This window comes from Chiroxiphia lanceolata, chromosome 12 (genome assembly GCF_009829145.1).
Source record: "Chiroxiphia lanceolata isolate bChiLan1 chromosome 12, bChiLan1.pri, whole genome shotgun sequence".
NCBI lineage: Eukaryota > Metazoa > Chordata > Aves > Passeriformes > Pipridae > Chiroxiphia > Chiroxiphia lanceolata.
In genome coordinates this window covers 14,056,776-14,076,182 of record NC_045648.1, presented here as the reverse complement: position 1 = coordinate 14,076,182, position 19,407 = coordinate 14,056,776, and the positions used below count along the sequence as shown (strand labels likewise).

The 19,407-nt window shown below is 39.2% G+C and overlaps 1 protein-coding gene across 16 annotated transcripts in view; it reads right to left on the bottom strand.

Moving 5' to 3' along the window:
- TCF12 (transcription factor 12) overlaps window positions 1-19,407 on the bottom strand; it is a 163,432-nt gene that overhangs the window by 8,074 nt on the left and 135,951 nt on the right. For 10 of the 16 annotated variants that reach the window (XM_032700728.1, XM_032700721.1, XM_032700722.1 and 7 more), the window contains 7 exons: window positions 19,289-19,353; window positions 15,050-15,128; window positions 10,344-10,417; window positions 9,347-9,418; window positions 8,410-8,616; window positions 1,695-1,809; window positions 698-869 (listed from right to left, as the gene is read on the bottom strand). In XM_032700728.1, coding sequence (XP_032556619.1) covers window positions 698-869; window positions 1,695-1,809; window positions 8,410-8,616; window positions 9,347-9,418; window positions 10,344-10,417; window positions 15,050-15,128; window positions 19,289-19,353 — 784 coding nt within the window. The remainder of the gene's footprint in view (window positions 1-697; window positions 870-1,694; window positions 1,810-8,409; window positions 8,617-9,346; window positions 9,419-10,343; window positions 10,418-15,049; window positions 15,129-19,288; window positions 19,354-19,407) is intronic. The other 6 variants (XM_032700731.1, XM_032700729.1, XM_032700735.1 and 3 more) reach the window with 3 other exon arrangements.

Genomic DNA, 19,407 nt, shown 5'->3' with positions numbered 1-19,407 from the left:
AGTTATATTTAGAATTCCTGAACTGCCTCAAATGATATCAAGTTGCAAAGCCTTTTTTTAATATAGGACTGTCTAACTTAGTCTAAGAACTGTGCAAAACCTCTGCTCCACTAAAACACACTAAAATGACATTAGACATGTGTGATGATACAGACTCTGCTGCCTGTGCTTGCAAAATTCTGATTGTCCACTGTTATCTCAAATTGCAACAGTTGTGTCAGGCCTATCAGGTAGATCCAGAAACATTTTACTCAGTGTCAGCTCCAGGTTTTTTGTCTGTGGCTTGGGAGGGGACAAAGTGTTTCAAAGGGATATTCAGCCACGGTGTTCACCCCAGGCTCCAGGTTATCAGCCTGGAGCTCTCCATCGCTACAAACTTACATTGAGAGCCAAGGCCCGGCCCAGGCACAAAGTATCACAAATTTCTAACATTCCCCATCCTCTGTGCTGGGCAGGGCCCTCTGAACTTGTTACTACTTAAATGTACAGGCAGACATCAGGCATGGCACTGATCTAAAGGAATGTATACTTTTCAGGTGATTTTCTCAGAAAATCCTATACCTTTTCTCTCTTTCACTGCCTGTTGGTACATGCACTGGTTACACAAAAGCCTTGTAATAAATTTATCAAACCTAAGGACAACAGGCTACAGAGCATTAACAAAGCACAAATTCTGTGGGTCACGTCAGCAATGCACCTTGTTCTGCCTCTGGAGGAGACCTTGATATCCTTCTGGGAGGACTCGTCATCTGATTTCATGTCATCCGATGAGGGCGGTTCATGGATATTCTCATCCTTCTCCTTATGTTCAGACTTGATTTCTGTTGGACCTATAGCCACAGACTGGCTCTGTAGGCCACCCGACAGTGCTGCAAGAACCAGAGAGCAGAGTGAGTGTCACAGCACTGAACATTTCACAGAACCTCAAGCAGATAATGTGGATGAGAGGCCAGAGCTGAGCAGAAGCCTGGGAACACAACAGGAAATACTGTGCTCTGGCAACAGACACGACAAATCCTGGTAACGCTGCTGCACTTGGACACGTGTCATGGGTTATAAAGTGACTGCAATTCACAGAGAGGTCTGACTGGTAACAGCTTAATCTGAGAAAAAACACTGTTTAAGACAAAAGGATCTTTAGTGAAGTAAGGAAATTTGCACCTCACGTCTGGGCTGCACAGTTAAGGGCAGAGCTGCACTGCCATGGAGGCTTGGGCTGAATGTGTAACACACCCCTCCCTCAGTGGTGCTGGTACACTGATAAATAAGCTGATGTCTGTTTTCTGCAGTTTACTTGTTTAGGCTAAAACTGGAAGGAACCATAAACACTGGTGTGGAATGACTTCCTTCTGGCTGGACTGAGCTCCGGTCTCAGCTCACTCCACAACCCTCCTGGATGATCCGGACATGGCCACAGCTCTGCACGTGGATCGTGGCTCCTTAAGCTGGAAGAATGTGGTTGTCATGCAGTTCTCTCTTGGAACTGTACTGGGACAAGCCTTAGACAGGGATGCCCACAAAATTGTTGCAGGAATCCCTAACAGTGGTGGTATATAGGATTTATAATTAATTTCTATTTTCCAACATTATCTATGTCCCTATCCCCTGCACTGTTGCCATTTTACCACGATCTACAGCCTCCCTGGCTCTAGATTGCTGCAGACCCCATTCAGCATTTAGGACTGGAAAGTTACCTCTGTAGCTGTCTTGTGTTTTATGATTTAGTTCTGTGCTCTGAGCAGAAACTGTACTGGGAAGAACTGAGTGGTTGCTGTTGAGGCTGACACCTTCTTCCCGGTGAGTCCCAACCTAAAGTAAGGCAAAGCAAAGGTTTCTATTAAAGACGTGATTCAAAGAAACAATCCAAAAATAGAAGTTTAAAACACTTCAAGTGTTTGCTGGATCAGAGACCTGAGTTAAAGCCCTCACTCAGCGAAGGAAACGCTTGGTTGAAAGATGCTGTTACACTAAACCACCTCTTACCCCTTGCTGGACTGAGCTGTGTCCCAAGCAGTGACCAGCACCTGTTTGAAATAAAGTAGCAACTTGGCCAAAATTTTTCTCAGTATTTCCCCACAGAACACTATGGAATTTCCTCCCTGCTTTACACCTGAGGGGTTGAAGATCTGATTAACTTCTGCTTGCAAGTACTTATATTTTGATCCTTAAAAGAAAAGTATGGGGAATAATAGTCTTCACCCAGTGTGAAAGGTGCATATGCTGCCCTACACTCACGGATACAGATAAAGACACATGTACACTCATTAAACATAAATAGCATCACTTCTTGTTTGCTGAAACAGGATTAAGAAAGTACTGGATCTAATATAAAAACATTATTTTATTCACTTCAATAATTCTCTCTCATTTTCCTACTTTCTCAGCTAAATACATTTAGTTTAGTCCCATTACAGAATCATATCATACAAAAATAATCCAGGCATCTATCTGCTCTTACCACCTATTTCCTAATCTGCTCCTTCATAATAAATTTGAGCAGCAAGCATTGAGATGAAGAGTCTTGAAAAATTCGAATTTTGCATAACTTGAATTAATGGTACTTATGTAAGACAGCCATGAGTGTGCATACCTAACTTGAAGAGGCAATTTGTTAAAAAACTGCTGCTCAATACAGAATACTGTTATCAACTTCTATTAAAAAAAATATTTTTTGTTTGAGAAAGAGGTAAAGACACACTGCATGAAGTTAAATGATTTGGAACACAGACTATTTAAAGCTTTTGATTCCTAAAGACACAAAAGTCCTTAAATATTTATACTATAACCAATATAATACAATTAAACAGTCAAAAAACTGAACAAAGATGAGGGATTCTACTATTATTTGTATAGTTACAAAAATTGGCTACAGATGAAGCTTTTTATTGGAACAGTAGCAAACATGTCAACTAGAAGATTAAGCCTTTAATTAAATAGGTTTATTGCCTGGAGTTACACATGAGAACCACTGTTTTTCAATAAATCCTTCAATCCTAGTAAACTGCTGAGCTTTGAATCCCTCTTGAGTAATTAATGCAGCTTTTACCTTTCATGTCTTAGTATGGGTTTTACCCAGAGAGAGATAAATACCCTTATGCAAGTTTATCCTTTGTTTAATATACACTTGTTCCTGTAAGCTAATGCACAGGAACAAAAAAGGAAAGGGGGGAACCCCCCCGACAACCCACAACTAATATCAGGTCATTCCGGGCTGCTATTTGTATCTATTGTTCTGCAGAAAATCTCCTCTTGTATTCTGTGGAATATCTGTTGCTATTTCAAGTATATTTTATCTTCCTTTGCGTGTAATAGGCTTTGTTTGTGAGAAGTTCTACTCTGGATAGTTATCCCAGCTCCTGCAAGAGCCATGAACTCGCTGGGAGGAAGGAGCAGAGCTCAGGTCTTTCAGCCTGAAAGACAAAACTCTTTAACACGGGAATGTCAAGCTCATTCTCCACACTGAACTTTCAAAAACGAGTCTTCCCCTAATTCTGCCCTGCAGGTTGTGTGTTTTATTTTATTCTTCTGGTCATGCTTAGTCCTAACACTTGAGGGTGCTTTTATTCAAGCTACAGACTATTAATCGCTTCAGGGCCAGGTTTGTTCTGAAGTCTACTTCTTAAAAAAGGCAAAAATTTCTTAAAGCTATGTACTAACATAACAGCTGCCAGAACCCTGGTAACTTTTAAATCTAGAGCTAATCTAAAGGCGATAGATTAGCGAATCAATTCTGACAAAGACAGAAAATAGATTAGAAATAACAACTGAATGAAAGTCCATGTTCCAGTCCTTTGAAACCAAGACAGACATACAATTCAAATTAACAAGATTAATACAGAAATCTTAAGAGATAAAATGTTACAAAACTGACCATAACAATGATTTTTATCTCTGATCCATGATACACTAGAAAATCCAAAGTGGCAAACAAGAAAACCCAAATCAAAAGACTCGCTGAAAGTCGCAGAGGCCAACAGCTGTTTTCTATAGGCACAACTGATCGGTGACTGCTTCGAGGTAGCAAATTGGGTCTTTAGTATCTTATAAGTATCGAGTTCGGAAAATTTAGTTTGCTTTCCTTCTCCCGGACTCGCACTCACAGAACAAGGGCTGTCCCCATCTGCATTTCAATGGAGCAACCTCGGGCTTCCTTTAAGTCTTCTGAAAGGCGTCTGAGCCCCTCAGCTCCGCGGCCTCGCAACAAACGAGCTCCCGACATGTTTTATCGCCGTTATTTATAAGCAATTCTGAGTCAAACCCTTCCCCAGCGCCAAGGTCCGGCCCCAGGGGCACCGCTCCAGGGCAGGACCCGCTCCCCGGGCCCCTCCGGTCCCGCTCGGTCCCCTCACGGCCGGCCCCGCCCGCCCATCGCCGCGGCCCCGGGCCCCGCACGGCCCCTGCAACGCCGGGAGTTCATTTCATAAGCAAACAAACTGCGAGTTAATTCATTCTCCCATGCGCTAATCCAGCCTTGTTTCCATGATCCCTCGCAAGCAAACCCCGCAGGCTCCTCAGCCACACAAAATGGGAGACAAGCGGAAGGCTGGGCTGCACCACAGAGCTCGCGGTTGTGCGGGCAAAATACTCTGTTCAAGTCTGAGGAGCGACCAGCACAGACACCGCCTTTGTTACAAACCTATTTAAATCACTCCCCTCTGCACGTCCCCTCTACACAATGCCAACCCAGCATTCGGGGTTCACAGCAAATCAAAGAAGCCACAACTCGGTAAACCCAGTACAACAGTAGCCCTGCATGCAAGTCTGTAAGTTATAATTTACCGGGGGAACTGTGTTAATTTTTATCCATTTCAATAAAAACTTGCACATAGGACAATCTGCAGCCCCGCTCACAATTGCAAGTTTAAAAAAAAAAAAAAAAAAGAGCGTAGAATGTACTTCGGTTGATTTAAGTGGTAACATTTGAGATCCAAAACCAGAAAACCAGTGAAGTATTTTAGGCAACTAAATAAAAATTAGACAAATCATGGGCACTGATGACACACGAGTGCCTGTAGGAGAACCGAGTGACACGTGGGGAGAGGACAACCTTTGTCCTGTTAACATGGGTTCTGCAGCTCACACTTCAGTTTGATTACTCATTTTGAGCACCTGGCAATGAAAGCTTTTGAGAACTGGAAAATAAAAATACCAGCCTTGCTCTGGGTCTTTAAAACGTGCACCTTTCAAGCCATACTAGCTGGTCGATTTGGCTGTGGTCATTAACACCATTTTAACTAAGGGGTGCCTAATTAAGACAATGAAAAGGGCTTTGGAATCAAGATTTTTACACTTCAGACAACTCAAAGTTGTTCAGTGGGAGCATAATCTCTGTAGGGAAATACCAAGCCTGGAAGGGTTTGAGCAAGAGCAGAGGTTGGTGTTGGCAAAGCTGCTTAAAGTGCCCTTTCATGCTTCTCGGACAGCAGGCACAGGGCACAAAGAGGGAGATCACCAGTCTTCTTAGATTCCTATTATACCTGAAAAAACCCTGTGACTTACGGATTGAGTTTCATCCTTAACTAAATTTCCAGGCCTTTTATTTATTTATTTTTAATCAGTTCAGGCTGTTCTTTTTCCATTGTATTACAATGACAAATAAAAAGCAGCTTGAATAAGAACAAAAAGTATTACTTCTTAACTTTTCAATAATACATGAAATAAAATACAAATCAACTTCAAAGGCCAGTTAGCAAATATTTGATGAGTTTGAGATATTAAAAATCTATTTGAATAAGTCTAATGGCCAGCCCAGCTAAAAAGAAAACAAGACCATTCAGAGCAAGCAGGAAATGAAGTCAACTAGAGTTGTAAAATAAATCTGGCTCAAAAATTAAGCAAATGTTAAAATAAAACCATGCCTGGTTACACTAATTACATAAAAAGGAGTTAAATTACTCATTTCCTAGCTCCTTCTGCCAAGATCATCATCTTCAAGGGAAATTAAATTTATTTTTTTCCTTTTTTTTTTTAAAGAGCAAAAATGTTTTGTGTAAAGATCCCACACTCCCTCAACAAGGAAGTTTCATTTAGTGCTGAATTCCAATGAACATTTCTTGACCCTATGTCAAACAAAACATCAAAAATAGGTAATCATAGGTAATCACCCTTATCAATGTTGACATTTCTCACTATGTTAGCCCAATACTAATTATTTTCCTAAAATTTACTGGAGGTCATCTAAAGTAAAGTAGTATTTAAATCCTGGATGAAGTCTAGATCTTATAGTTCAGTTATTTGTGTGTCAAGTTCTCTGCTCTTCCATAGTTACTATTTAAAAATACCCCAACCTAAGAGTGGATAGTTTGAAATTAATTGGTTATTGCAGAAGAATTCCCCCTCATACTTGGGGGGCATTGCTGCAGTGCAGTCAGCACTAATAACCCACTTGGTCTGCTCTGCAGCCAGATGTGCCAACCTCTGCTCTGGACGGATCTCAGGACTCCATCCTAAGTCATGCTGAGTTCCTGCAATTGCAAATGATGTCAAAGGGCACTCTTTGGGGACTGGGCAAGGCCACAACAGGATGCCTTCTGTTGGAGCCAATTATTCTGATGTAACAAAATTAAGGTTAATCCAAGAAATTCTTCAGCTGACTCACTTTTCAAGCCAAAACTGATCTGGAAGCTTGTTTCACCCAGTGAGGATGAAATGTACAATCAAGTATTTTTTTGATTTGGACTAATCTAAGTTTATTTCTAACAGACAACAAACATCTGCCAGTCAAATCATTAGATGATAAATCAAGTCTATATTACATTTGAGTCACACAACCACATTAAACTTGAGAAAATCAAGGAACCTTGGTCCACTCTGGAGAGTCGTTTTCCGCTTTCAACTATTTTAATATAAACTGAGTTGATAAAATATTTATCACAGCTTAGTTAAAAGAGTAACTGAGATTTTTATATACATTTTGGCCCTATCTGCATTTGACTGTGTCTGGCTGAGCAGTATAGGAAGGTTCCTCAAGTCAGGGAACAAGTTTGTCACCGCAGTTTCAGTCACTCGCTTTACCCCACAGCATCAAGATCAGGGGGAAAAAAGCTTTCTTTTGTATGACTAAATTTCAGTCTATCCCAGAAGATGGTAGAATTTAAACAACATTCTTTAAATATTAAATCTCAGTCGGTATTAAGAAAAAATTCTACACTACCTATGTATCACTTCCTTCATTGCTAAAAGCAACTGTGAACTTGTATAGAAACCTAAAGTTGGATGTGCATTTGGAAAGTCCCCCCTCCCCACAGCCCCCAAACACACACAGCTTATAGAAAGTCCCCGGTTCTTTTTGATGTTTACTGCAGTGGTCCTGAAATTAATATAAATGGATGTGTGACGTGCGAATGGGAGAGCCTGGAACTAATTCTGTTTTATAGAATACAAACCCTTCAGCAATTGGGGTACCTAATTATTTTGATGATAGGTGAAATTTTGCCTTGATCACACAGTACCCAGCTGTGAATCTGTTTTATAACAGAAAATTTCACAGCATGTAACTGGTCTTTAAAATTACGCTGTAAACATGCAAACACATGGCACCACTAAAACAAGCATGTTTTTAAAAGCTCTTTTTCCTTTAAGCATTTTTGAGAGTGGAGGAATGAAAAGGAAGAAAAAGGGAAGTGAGCAATGCTACAAATAGATTCGTTTACTGTGTAATGCTTTTAGCATATTTCTGATCTATAAAAAGCTCAACTGCATTTTTTCAGAACAGTTCACATTTTTAAAGAAACTAAAAGAGATGGATTGAATTATTTCACTCTTCTTGGGGATTAATCTAAAAGTTGTTTCCTTTCCATTGTTACTTACACTACAGCTGTGCTCAAACTCCTTTTCATTTATAAAAAAAAGTTTAAATTTTGAGCCTGCGCACACTATGGTTCCACATTCCAACAGCTTCCTCCCAGTCCTCCGCCAGCATCTGCTATTGAAGACTAGTTCCAATTTACAATAAACAGCTTTTCCAGACCAGAACACTTGAAATTCAGTCCTTCTTGACTGCTTTTCCCATTCAATCTCCCTATTCACCATTTCAAGGAGAAAACGGTTCTGCCAATTATTACACATCTGGAAAAAATGCATGTATAAGCTGAAACGCTCTCAGCAGAAAGTTTCAGCTTTCTGCATATGGTCACAGCAGGATTTTATGGGCCACTGACCAGGCCAAAGTCTAAGTTTTCCCATCTTTTTCCTCTCCCTCATTTCTGTCCACCCCCACCCCAACAGTCTAATTGGAAACCCATAGCAGGTGCAAGCTGTCTGCCATCTTTTCCTCCACACGAATCTCGAGTGGTTTCTTCCTGGTAAATATTAGTCTTACAGCCCAGTTTTAACTCACTAGGCTCTGCGATAACTTAAAATGCGTCAGCTGCAACTGCTTTGCATAAATATGTTTAAAAGCATCATTACCATGGATGCTTGTCTGTTGGCTGTTACAAGGCTGGATGCTCCATAGTTGGAGTTCAGGCTCCCAATTGGCCCATTGTGGGATGGTCCCAATAAACTGTGAATATCTCCATGGCCACCTGACAGGCTCGTTGAAGGCCCCACAGCGTGATTTCGTAGAACATGGATGGCATCATCCAGTCTGTCCAAGCGATCCTCCATCCGGGACTGCTGTTGGGATGCAAGAGGGACAGGAACAGCCATTACTGGATAAATCTGCAGGCTCCTTATGGTGTAACAGATTCTACCTCGGAGATATTAAAGACAGAAGATGAAATGTGGTATCAAAATGGTATCAGAGAGCACCTACCAGCACTACAAACAAACAGGAAAAAGAAAATATTATCTGGAGATTTTTGCTCAAGATAGCATTCATTCCACAAATAGGTGGCAGCTTTAAGAGTGAAGCTTATTATAAGGTTAATGCTACTCAGCTGCTATTACATGGTATGAACAAGAAAAAAAAGAATTGCTACAAAATAAGTTATCTAATGCAGGCCAGAATGATCATAAAATCAGTCTCACCACTTTGGAAACAATTAAGAGAGGTAGTGGCTTTTTGAGAACCTATATTACAAAAAAAAACTGGACAAAACTTTAAGTTACCATTTTTTAAAATGGATCTTCAAACAGATTTGATATTTCAGAAGTAAAAGCGAGTTCTTTGTGTTACTGTAGAAAAGTTTGTCTTAAAATTACTTTCCTTTCAAAGGAAGACCAAAAAAAAAACCAACTCCAAAGCAAAACCAAGTCTGACGCTGCAGCTCTCTAGAAACTGAAAGAGCAGGATGTTGAAGTAAAAAGATGGGTCATACACTACTCTAATTTAAGTTTTTAATGGGGAATCCGAAGGAAGCGTTAATTGAAACACAAAAAGGCACCATCTAAAGTGAAATAGTACCTCACAGACATCCTTTAAGAAGGACATTGCATCTTGCAAATGCTCGTGAAGTTGCTGTTCAACTCGATTTTTCTGGCAAAGTCAAGACAGAACAGGAAGCAAAGCACAGGTTAAGATTAATTCAAAAAAGAGGTGAGGAAACAGCTGATGTGCATGTCAGCAATAAATTGTTAGTCAAGTTAATGCAACAGAGATCTGATTATATTAAGATAAGAAAAGGCTAATATTTAACACTGCAGTTATGTTAGGATTGTAAGATGTATATAACAATTGTATTTAATTGCAAAAATATTGAAGAAAAGAAATCTGATTTAACTTATGTTTTATTCTTGTTAGACAGAAAAAAAGAAATTACATCTGTGGAAACTAGAAATATTAAACAGGTAATCAAAACCTTCCCTCAAATTTTCCCCCTTTCCTTCCCGATGCTGTATCATAAATGTAAGCAAGGAAGTCAGTAACTTAAATCCTCTGCTGAATCCTCAAAAGAAGAAAATTTACAATGCTGTAGATTACTGCCTGTGTGTTTTTCTGTAAGATGTTTTATTAATGAATGAACATTCCCCAATAACAAACAATAATTGCAAATAAAATGTATTAATATTTTAATAACGATGTAATGCCAACAAGCCCGAGAGACAACCATTTGAGGGAGAGAGGGGGAAGGACAAGCAAATGCGGAGGCATGAAGTCTTTATCTTTCTCCAGACTGAACTTTAGATAAGAATTAGCTATGGATTTGTGAAAAGGTACCAGAATCTCATAACAGCGCTTTAGCACCAGCTGTCCTCAGCACAGAAGCCTGATGCCCAAGGAACAGATGGTGAAAGACACACCCTGCACGTCTTATATTGTTCAACTGAACAGGCCATTTGTTAGCAAAGAATTCATTTGTAATGCTATCCTACTGTTTCCTTTAATGATATGCAGGATTTATACAAAACCAAGCCTTCAACTCTTAAGCAAAAAGTACTGTGTTGCTTTCAGCAATTCTTACCAAGGAGTGTAGAGAGTTTTCATAGTTGGGAGATGAGGGGGCTTGTCCTCCACTCCTGGACCACTGACTGGCACCTGCCAAAATTGTCCAGGTTAGTGCACAGGTTCACACAGCAGAAGTGGGAAGCAGAGGCACAGTGCATCTCAACGTAATTAAACCCAACATATTCTGCATAAAGGTAAACTGGCATATGGGTATACAAAGGAGGAGAAATTCCTTCATTCTGCCTTACTGAGAGATAATTTTCATATCCTGGCATCTGTAGGGTTGGACAGACACACTGTCAAGGAAGGACAAAGCAGTGCCATCTTCCAAGTACTTCAACATTAAAAACGTGGACTAAGCACCCACACCCCATATGTGAAATACCTGCCTTCTCCCTGTGTCACCTGCTCAGTTCTGTTCAGTATATGTAGGTGTATCTTTAACAGTGTTAAGATATACAACAAACGTATTTAAAGAGATCAAATAGACACTAAATTAAGGATAACTGGAAAACCATTTTTATGACACCTCTCTACTAAACAAGAGAATTTAAAACTAGATCTAAAAGCTTCCTTTATCTTGTCTAGTTCTACACTACACCATTTTAGATGATAATGCATTCCAAGTTTAGAAGAGTAAAAATACACCTAAGTTATTCTCATTTGTTATTTCAGATATATTTAAAGTAGAACAGCAGCTTAAAGTCATTGATTGTGCAACAAATAAACAATTAAATCCTTATTACCTATACACTGCAAATTCAAATACGTATCCATTCTAGTCTGACATAAATATACCTAATTACCATGTAAATTTTAAAAATAATTAGATGTGAAATGCAATAACTAATAAAGCAGTACTTTTAACACAAAGCCTGAAGTAGTACAACATGCATTTTTCTCACCAACTAATAATGCATCTTTTATAAAGATACTACATGAAATTCTATGGCCATTAGAGACAGCTTCCTTTCAGCCATACAAATGTAATAATAAAGCAATTACATTAATAAATTATGGACATACAATCCAAAGCAGCTCATTAAAGGAAGAGCCTGTGGGCTTGTTCTTTCAATAACAGCCAGGGCTGTACGTCTGGAAAACTGGGAAAAGCTTTAATAACATTACAGTTCCTTTGTTCAGAGAGCTGCAAGTAGTTACCTTTTAAAGACAAGGTTTTATTTAACAAAAAGAGAACAGCTTGCATAGCTATTAAAATACCTAAATATTTCATTTCTAATTAAAAAATAATAATAAAAATCTCCTATTCCATAAAAGTCCAGAGCTGCCATAATTGTGCTGGAATTCTCTTTTAAAACATAAGGAATTCAGTGAGTAAGTTTATAATTACCAATTTTGACTTCACACAGCTATTCTGGGTCTGGATCTGTAGTCTCCTTCTGCATTATTTTCATTCCTGAACTTGGGAATTACGTTTGGAGTCCCACTCATTTTGCAAAGCATTAATGAAACAACCTGAGAGTATTTTGGCTCAGCAAAACGTTCAAGTTTTTATCTAGTCCAAACTCCACTTTTAGAGACAAGAGGGCGGGCAGGAGCTCTCACTGGGACACAACTGAGTGTGCTGCTTCCTGCAGGCCGGCACCGCCGGGCATCAGGCAGAGAGAGAGCAAACACACCGAGAGCCTGTGCCCCTCGCCAGACACGTTCCTTTGGGTTTGCCACATGGAAGCAGGGACTGTTTCTGCAGCAGAACAAACCTCCGAGTGGGATTGTGAGCCAAAAAGCAAAGAGGGGAGGGAATAACCAACTCCTCCTCTCAAAGGCCCAGCCCAAGTGCAACCTGCGGTTTGCAGTCACACCTCCGGCACCGGCGGGGCTCTCTCCAAGCGGTGGCACTGTGGCACTGTGCCTCCCTGTCTGCGCAGGTTGCCAGATGGCACCGATTTCCTGCTTGCCTCATTCCACTCCCCCTCCTAGAAGTTTGTGCATGAAATCCACCAATTATGTTAAAAAGCATCCTGGCACCACAAGCCCTGCAATTAACAACTGCAGCTTTTAGTGCAGCACCAACATAGCAGCATGAAAAACACAAATAAGCCAGGCAAGTGTTAGGATTTACAGGGGTCACCGACAGCAATCACTGTAGTATTGTTCCTACTCTGAGTCTCCCCAACGCTAATCCTCTGGCTCCCCTTTCAAACACATACTGAGAGCCACAGAGGGCTGGGCTGCCTTTGCATCCTCAGAACCCACCAAACCCTTCTGAATACCTCTGATCCTGGGAGAAGGATTCTTAAAATACCAAGGCTCCCACTATTCAGATCCCTATATAAACTTCACATATATATACACATACAATCATTAAAACTATGCAAGAAGCTCAGCTCTGGGCATGTTTATGTAAAATTAGAAATTAAATGAGGGCAGGGAAGATGAGAGACACACTATTGTCTCATAATACTTGGGGGTTTTCATTGAGTTGTTCTTCAAGCTTTTACTTAACTGAATATGTCATTAATCCTCATTCAGCAACCCAACAGCCCAACAGTTCAGTCACAAGATCATGAACCCCAACATCTCCTGATGTTCCTGTCTCTCAGTGCTTTCCCTGGTAAACAGAGCACTCCTACTGTAATTTACAATTAAAGGATGGCTAAATTATGACTTACTCAAATCTGCAATACTAAGAATGCCAACTAAACTAATACCTGACTACAAAAGGGGAAAGTGACAATGAAGGCTAAAATGCCCCAAAATATATCATTTTAGTACACATAAAGCATTTGTTTTATCTGCAATAACTTTTTGGGTCAAGACGGAAAATGGCTACCAGGAGTATAAATAGCAATAAATGCAGTAGTAATTACTTCACATTGTGCTTCACTGTGTTCTTAGTGACTCATCTGGGAATGAAGATAAAAGTCCAGATTCATAAATGAAGGTAATTAACTACTGGAGCAATTTACCACAGGCTTGATAAATTCTATATCACTGAAATTAAAGGGGGTGGGAGGGTATAAATGTGAAGCAGATGCTAAGTTTGAGCCTGAGAAGGATTTCAGCATTATTTGCTTATATCTACTATTGTCTTAGCCATCAGAATCCAGAATAAGGAACACAAACCAAAGTGTGAACTTTGGAGAGTTTTACATTTGATACAGGTTGCAACAGGCAAAGGTAAAAACAGTGAAGGGAAAACACTAATTTTAGGGACCTCAAATTTGTATTCTAAACCCAGAAATTAGCTAGTGCTTTCATGCTTACAAAATGAGGTGTGGTATCTAATCAGGGAACTCTTGGAAAAAACCCTCTTTGGGATCTTTAAAATTTTAAATACTTTTAAAATTCAGAACTTATTTCTTCCAGCCATAAAATATTTTCAGTATTTGCTTTGATGTTAAAAAGAAAATAATAATAATTTTCTGGTCTGATCTGCCTTTTCAGCACAACAGAATAGGCAAAACATTTTTTGTCAACTGTAATCACTAAATCAAAAATCCCATTAATCCCATCATTACTCAATTCAACATGGATTATTCAGTAATAGAAAAGAAATGCCCAAAGCAGCTGCTCAGGTAAGCCATGTCAGATATTCATTAATCCATTATGTCCACAGAAAACCAGAACAGTGTCCATTAAACAGGAGTGAAGTATGAATGATTAAACTTTTGAGTGACAATGCATATACAGATATCCATATTCCCACCCATATGATTATGACTGCATTTTGCATGTAATACCTCTACTAATTTATTCACCTAAATTACAAAAGTGTTCAGCTAAGCTCATTCTGTACCCTCTCCTCTTTAAGTTAATGTTATTGTTTTATAAAAAGCAAAACACCCTTGCATAGAGGTGACCAATGGCCAGAAGCCTGCAGGGATATATTAAACAGCAGAGAATGGGGAAACAGACTGTTGTATACACGTTAAATAATTTAACAAATTGCACTATAGGAAAGAACAGGGTTAAAGTTACATCATCTTGCTTGTAATTCTAGTTCTTTGTTAAACAACAAATTTAAGTCAATGGAGCTTTCACAGCCCTCTCTATATGGAGAACAGCTGTTCAACTTTTACTAGACAGCTGAGGCCACAGTGTCTGTGAAAGCTGCACTACCCACTAATAGCTGTAGGCAGCTGCCCACAGTTCATCTCCACACTGGAATGCTTCTTCCCACATTCGCTCTGCAAACACACAAAGCACAGGTGACAGAGGTGGCTGCAACACAGGGCATTTATTTTGAAAAATGCCAGAAATTCTTCTCCCATAGAATGAAAGCATTCATGAAAGATATGAATGAAAAGCTATCTTGTGGAAAAATTGGAGAGTCTCACAGCCTACTATATTTTCATTAGAGGGAACACACATCTGCTGTGTTTGTCACCGAGAGCTGCCGCAGAGTTTTAACATATAGCTTTAAAAAAGAAAAACAACCCAATCAAATCACTCTTATTCCTCTCAAATGGTGCAGATCTGCACAGATATCTTTACAGCTGTGATAGTATATGGTCAGTCAACGCTTTCAAACATTATTTTAAGATGCTAATTTTCAAAGCCAGTCGCCAGGATTTAAGTGAACGCCCATAACAAAATATATTTCAGAATCTGGATTTATAAATCTCAGTTTAGTACAATGGAAAAATAAACAAAATATAGAAGTAATTATGCAAGGTAGCTAGTGCTGATTTCACTGTGATTCCAAACAGGATGTTTGCAAAACAACAAACAAGTTATTGACAAATGACTGGTCTGTACCTGTAAGAGGCGATGGTGATCCAACTGGTGTTGATGGATTTGATGGAAAACTACTGCTGGTATGATCAGGAGAATAAATCTGACAACAGACAAAAGAGATTGTATATCAGTATATGTTATAATATAGGGGGGAGAAGCACTTTTAGGATTCCTTTTCATGCTTTAATTGTCACTCTCGCTTCTGGATCAACAAAAAACCCAGTTTGATCCTTCAATCACAGTTCTGCTTTATTACACTCAAGGCTCTAAAACTGTCCAGAGAACTTTCATTTTCAAGCAGCTGTCCAAATAAGCACAGCCTGTATTTGATAGGGACACAAGTATAAGTGACCTTCCTTCTAATTCAACAGCAGCAGAAATTACAGCCTTTCTGTCACTGAAGGGGAATGATATAAGTAAGAGTTCACAGTACACAGATAATTAATTATATCAAACAAACCTTCAGGAAAATGCCAATGAATAATGACTTCCTAAACTTTAGAGAGAGAAAAGATTTTAGCAGTCAACACATGTTATATTCTAAAAATTAATCTTTTACAAGAGAAAATATCAAGAAACCATTCAAGTTCTTATTATTGGTACCCACCAAACAAAAAACACCTGAAATTCTGTTCCTCTTGCAATGTATTGCAGCATGCTACATGTATTGTAACGTTCCTCTCTTATTTCTGTATCAGTTGGCCCCTTGAGATACTAACTTTCAACTTACAACAATTCTTTCCCTGCTATTAATGAAATTAAAAACTATTGATAAATGCAAAAGACATAATGCTTAAAAGCTTTAATCAAAAATTAAAATCCCAAGACCCTGGGAAAATTCATTTTATGAAGGGAATTGAATAGATTTAGAGGGTGACTGTGGGCTTCAGAACATATTTTTATAGGTCATCAGTTCAAACCTGTTTTACTTGAGCAGAGACCAGGATTTGTTAGTCATCAGATGGCAGTCAAAAAAATCTTCACTGGCAGTGTGGTTGATGTCTCTTCACACAGACAATATGACATTTCAGCATTTAGCTGACAATAAACTGGGACTTCATTAAGTTCCATATTGTATTTTTTGAACTGACAAAACCAGGACTCGATAGACCACATGCTCCTTCCTGGTTTATCGTACTTTTCCATTAGAAAAGACCATCAGTTCCCTAATTGAAATGCCTCCTCCTTTTCATACATGCTAGAAAGAAAATATATTTAGAAGAACAAACTACCTCAGACTACTGGAGGAAATTCATGCATTGTACATCAGTATAAAAGTAAGTCTTGGGTGTCAGTATAAGAACTGTAGAGAGTTCCAGACAGATAAGATACAGAAAATTAAAATAACATCAAAGAAAGGCCATGAAGTTTCAAAGTAAACTGCTTGTTTTCCACCACTCTACCTGCCACTTTTATTTTGCTGTACTTTTTAAGAGGGAAAATCTCTAGTCTAGCAAAGCCAAGACTAAAACATGGGTCAGAATTCATTCTCATGCAGCCCCTGGCCGCTGTGCTGTTAAATGACCAATGATGAACAACCCTGACACCTTCTGCCAGGCTTAAACGGTAACATGACTCATTTTACTGCAACAAATGAGACTCCTCCTCCTATCAGTCATGGTCCATTCCAATCAGCGGGGTGCCAATATGCCAGGGTCTAATGAAAAGGCTCTTAGACAAAAGCTGCACAATTGAGAGCCTGCAGAGCCAAACCTCAGAGCTGTTAGTCCAATTTTTTAAACACTACAGTGTACATTTCAGTTAGGCTTTGTTATGTTAATGTTATTGAGTCTAAAGCAACAAAGAAACTTAATTCATGAATTACTTTTAGAAGTCAACTTCCCTACATTTTCTTTTCTTTTGTGAAGGGACCAGTGGCTATTTAACTACCGAGACGGTACAAAGGCCTTTACCCCAGTGCTGAGGTAGGAATCAAAACATAAGTTATCACAAAGAGGTCTGATATAATCAACAAAGTTAAACAGTCCTCCTGTTTGATCTCCTCTAAATTAAAGACCAAGTGTTTTGATTTGGCATTAGGCAATGAAATAAACCAGATGTTTCTCCTGCCATATAACCCTCCATGGGCACAATCTTAAAGGGTTATTGTTTGGCAAATGTTCAGGGAAACACATTAGAAATGGCACGAATACCCAGATTTTCTTTTCTTTCTATCTATACTAGTTCATTATCCAAACTAATGCATAATCCACAGGGCTTTGGGAACTTTGTGTAAATACTTTCATGTACAATTCTCTTTCTTGCCTACCCTGAGATTAAGACCACAATTATCCAGGCTTAAACCTAAAATAAAAGAACCTTTGCAAATGTATTATCTGGCCTTACATGTTTAATCACATACTATTCTGTATGGTCTTTAATACCTAAACTGAAGAACAAATGTCGTATCCTCTGATGTTTCGCACATGAAAGGCCTATTGTCAGATGTACATCAACAGAATTTTAGAACTAGAAATTCCTCTCAACAGTTGCAGTGGCAGCATTTAAAATCCCAACAGAAAGGAACAGAGTGTCATCTTAAGAGGGGAAAAAAAAAAAAAGGCAAGACAATTGCAGTATTTAAACAAAACTTTGTTCAAACAGAAGAATATTCTTGATTTACTAGCCATCAGGATTCATGTGTGCCAGCTTCACCTGCGGGAGAGACCACCTCCCTCCTCTGCACAGCCCCGAGCTGTGCTCCCCGCTGAAGGAGCCCGAGGAGTGTGCGGGGTGCGCGTGGTGCGGGGGAAGCAGATGGATGAGGCGAGGGATTTGAAGTGTGCAGACTATGGCATGCACTGATAGAGCAGATGGAATGCATCACCATCAGCTATGACAGAAATGATTTATGGAATGACCTGGCTGCTCCTGCCAAGCAACAACACGGGATGACAGAAACAAGTTTCTATGACAACCAGGGCCCACCCACCAGTTAGATTAAACATTTCTGCCCTGACTTCCACTCGCAATATATTTAGAGTTTTTCCTCAAAACATCAGCCTGGCTTTCTCAGCTAGTGACTTGGACAAAAATACCTGAAGGGTCGAGAAAACCATTTAGAAAAGGAAAGCAGTGGAAAATGTCACGAAGTCCTGCAGGTCTAACTGGCCAGCGCGTCAGACTTACAACAAAATTTTGTTCCGGCTGCAGAACAGCAGACACCCAAATACATCTGCAGAGAAACGAACAGCCTGGAGTATGTAAGCACTGCTATTTCTAGGAGTCAAAACGATCCCTGTTCTTTTCTGACAGGTCTCAAACAGACAACAAGAGAGTGTTAACTGCCCTCTGGACTCCAGAATTGTTATCTACTTGCTGAATCCCCAAAAGCAACAGGGACGTTTTTCTCCTCAAAGCCGGCAGGTCAGAGTTCTCCTCCCCAATATGGACATTACAGACATTATCAGATCTGGTAATCTTCTAACATATGACCCTCTGAGGGATGGATATGCACATTTGCATTCACTGGTATGAGGTGAGGGATGCAGAACCCAACGCAGGAATGGTCATTCAGGGCTGCAAAGTAGTCATTTCTACCCTTTATATCAGACCTAGTCTCCCTCCTTCCTCCATACAGGAAATAAAAAAGTGCTTCCCCAGCCACCATTCCCAACCCTGAAATTTCTGCTACTCTTTTCTAAAAAGTACATCTGATTGTATTAATGAAAAAGTAATTGCTGTATGCATGCATATGGAAAAAGAGCTTACAGCAGACTGAAGATATTTGCCATGTTTCAAATTATTCCAACAAGAGTTAAGAGTTTAAATTCACGCATATACAACATTTTAAAGGCTGTTCCATAAAATACAGCTATACAACAGACCATTCAAAACCTCTCAGTTTTATAAGGCCACTAAGAAAACATTTTAAACCTTGAGGCAGGAACTGCTCTAAGAGTAACATTAAAAATATTTGGCTTTAAATAGAACAGTACAGAAAAAAATTAAAAATAAATCCCTTAACTTTTTACGATTATCTTTTACTTTGTCTAACAAACTTTTTAAACTGTATCTGCCCTAAATTTTTTGATGACCTGAAGAAAAAGGAAGTCTGAGTGACTCTTCTACAAATTAATGCATTTTTCACTTGCTTTTAAAAAGGCATTTTTCTAGTATATGAAATTGTATCATAGTACATTGTTTTAAGTTCATACATGAAAACTCCTGATTTGATATTATAAAATCAATGACACATAAACAATGGATGCAGTGATCTAAACATGTGTTTCAGATCTGAATATTCTAACTGCTACTTACAGATGCCAATGCCTTTCCAAGTGCATCACCTGTCTGTGAGCTTCCAGCACCATTTCCTCTGTTTCCTGTAATGTGGAAAGCAAACCCAACACTTATTTTTAAAGCTGAAATTTTATTTA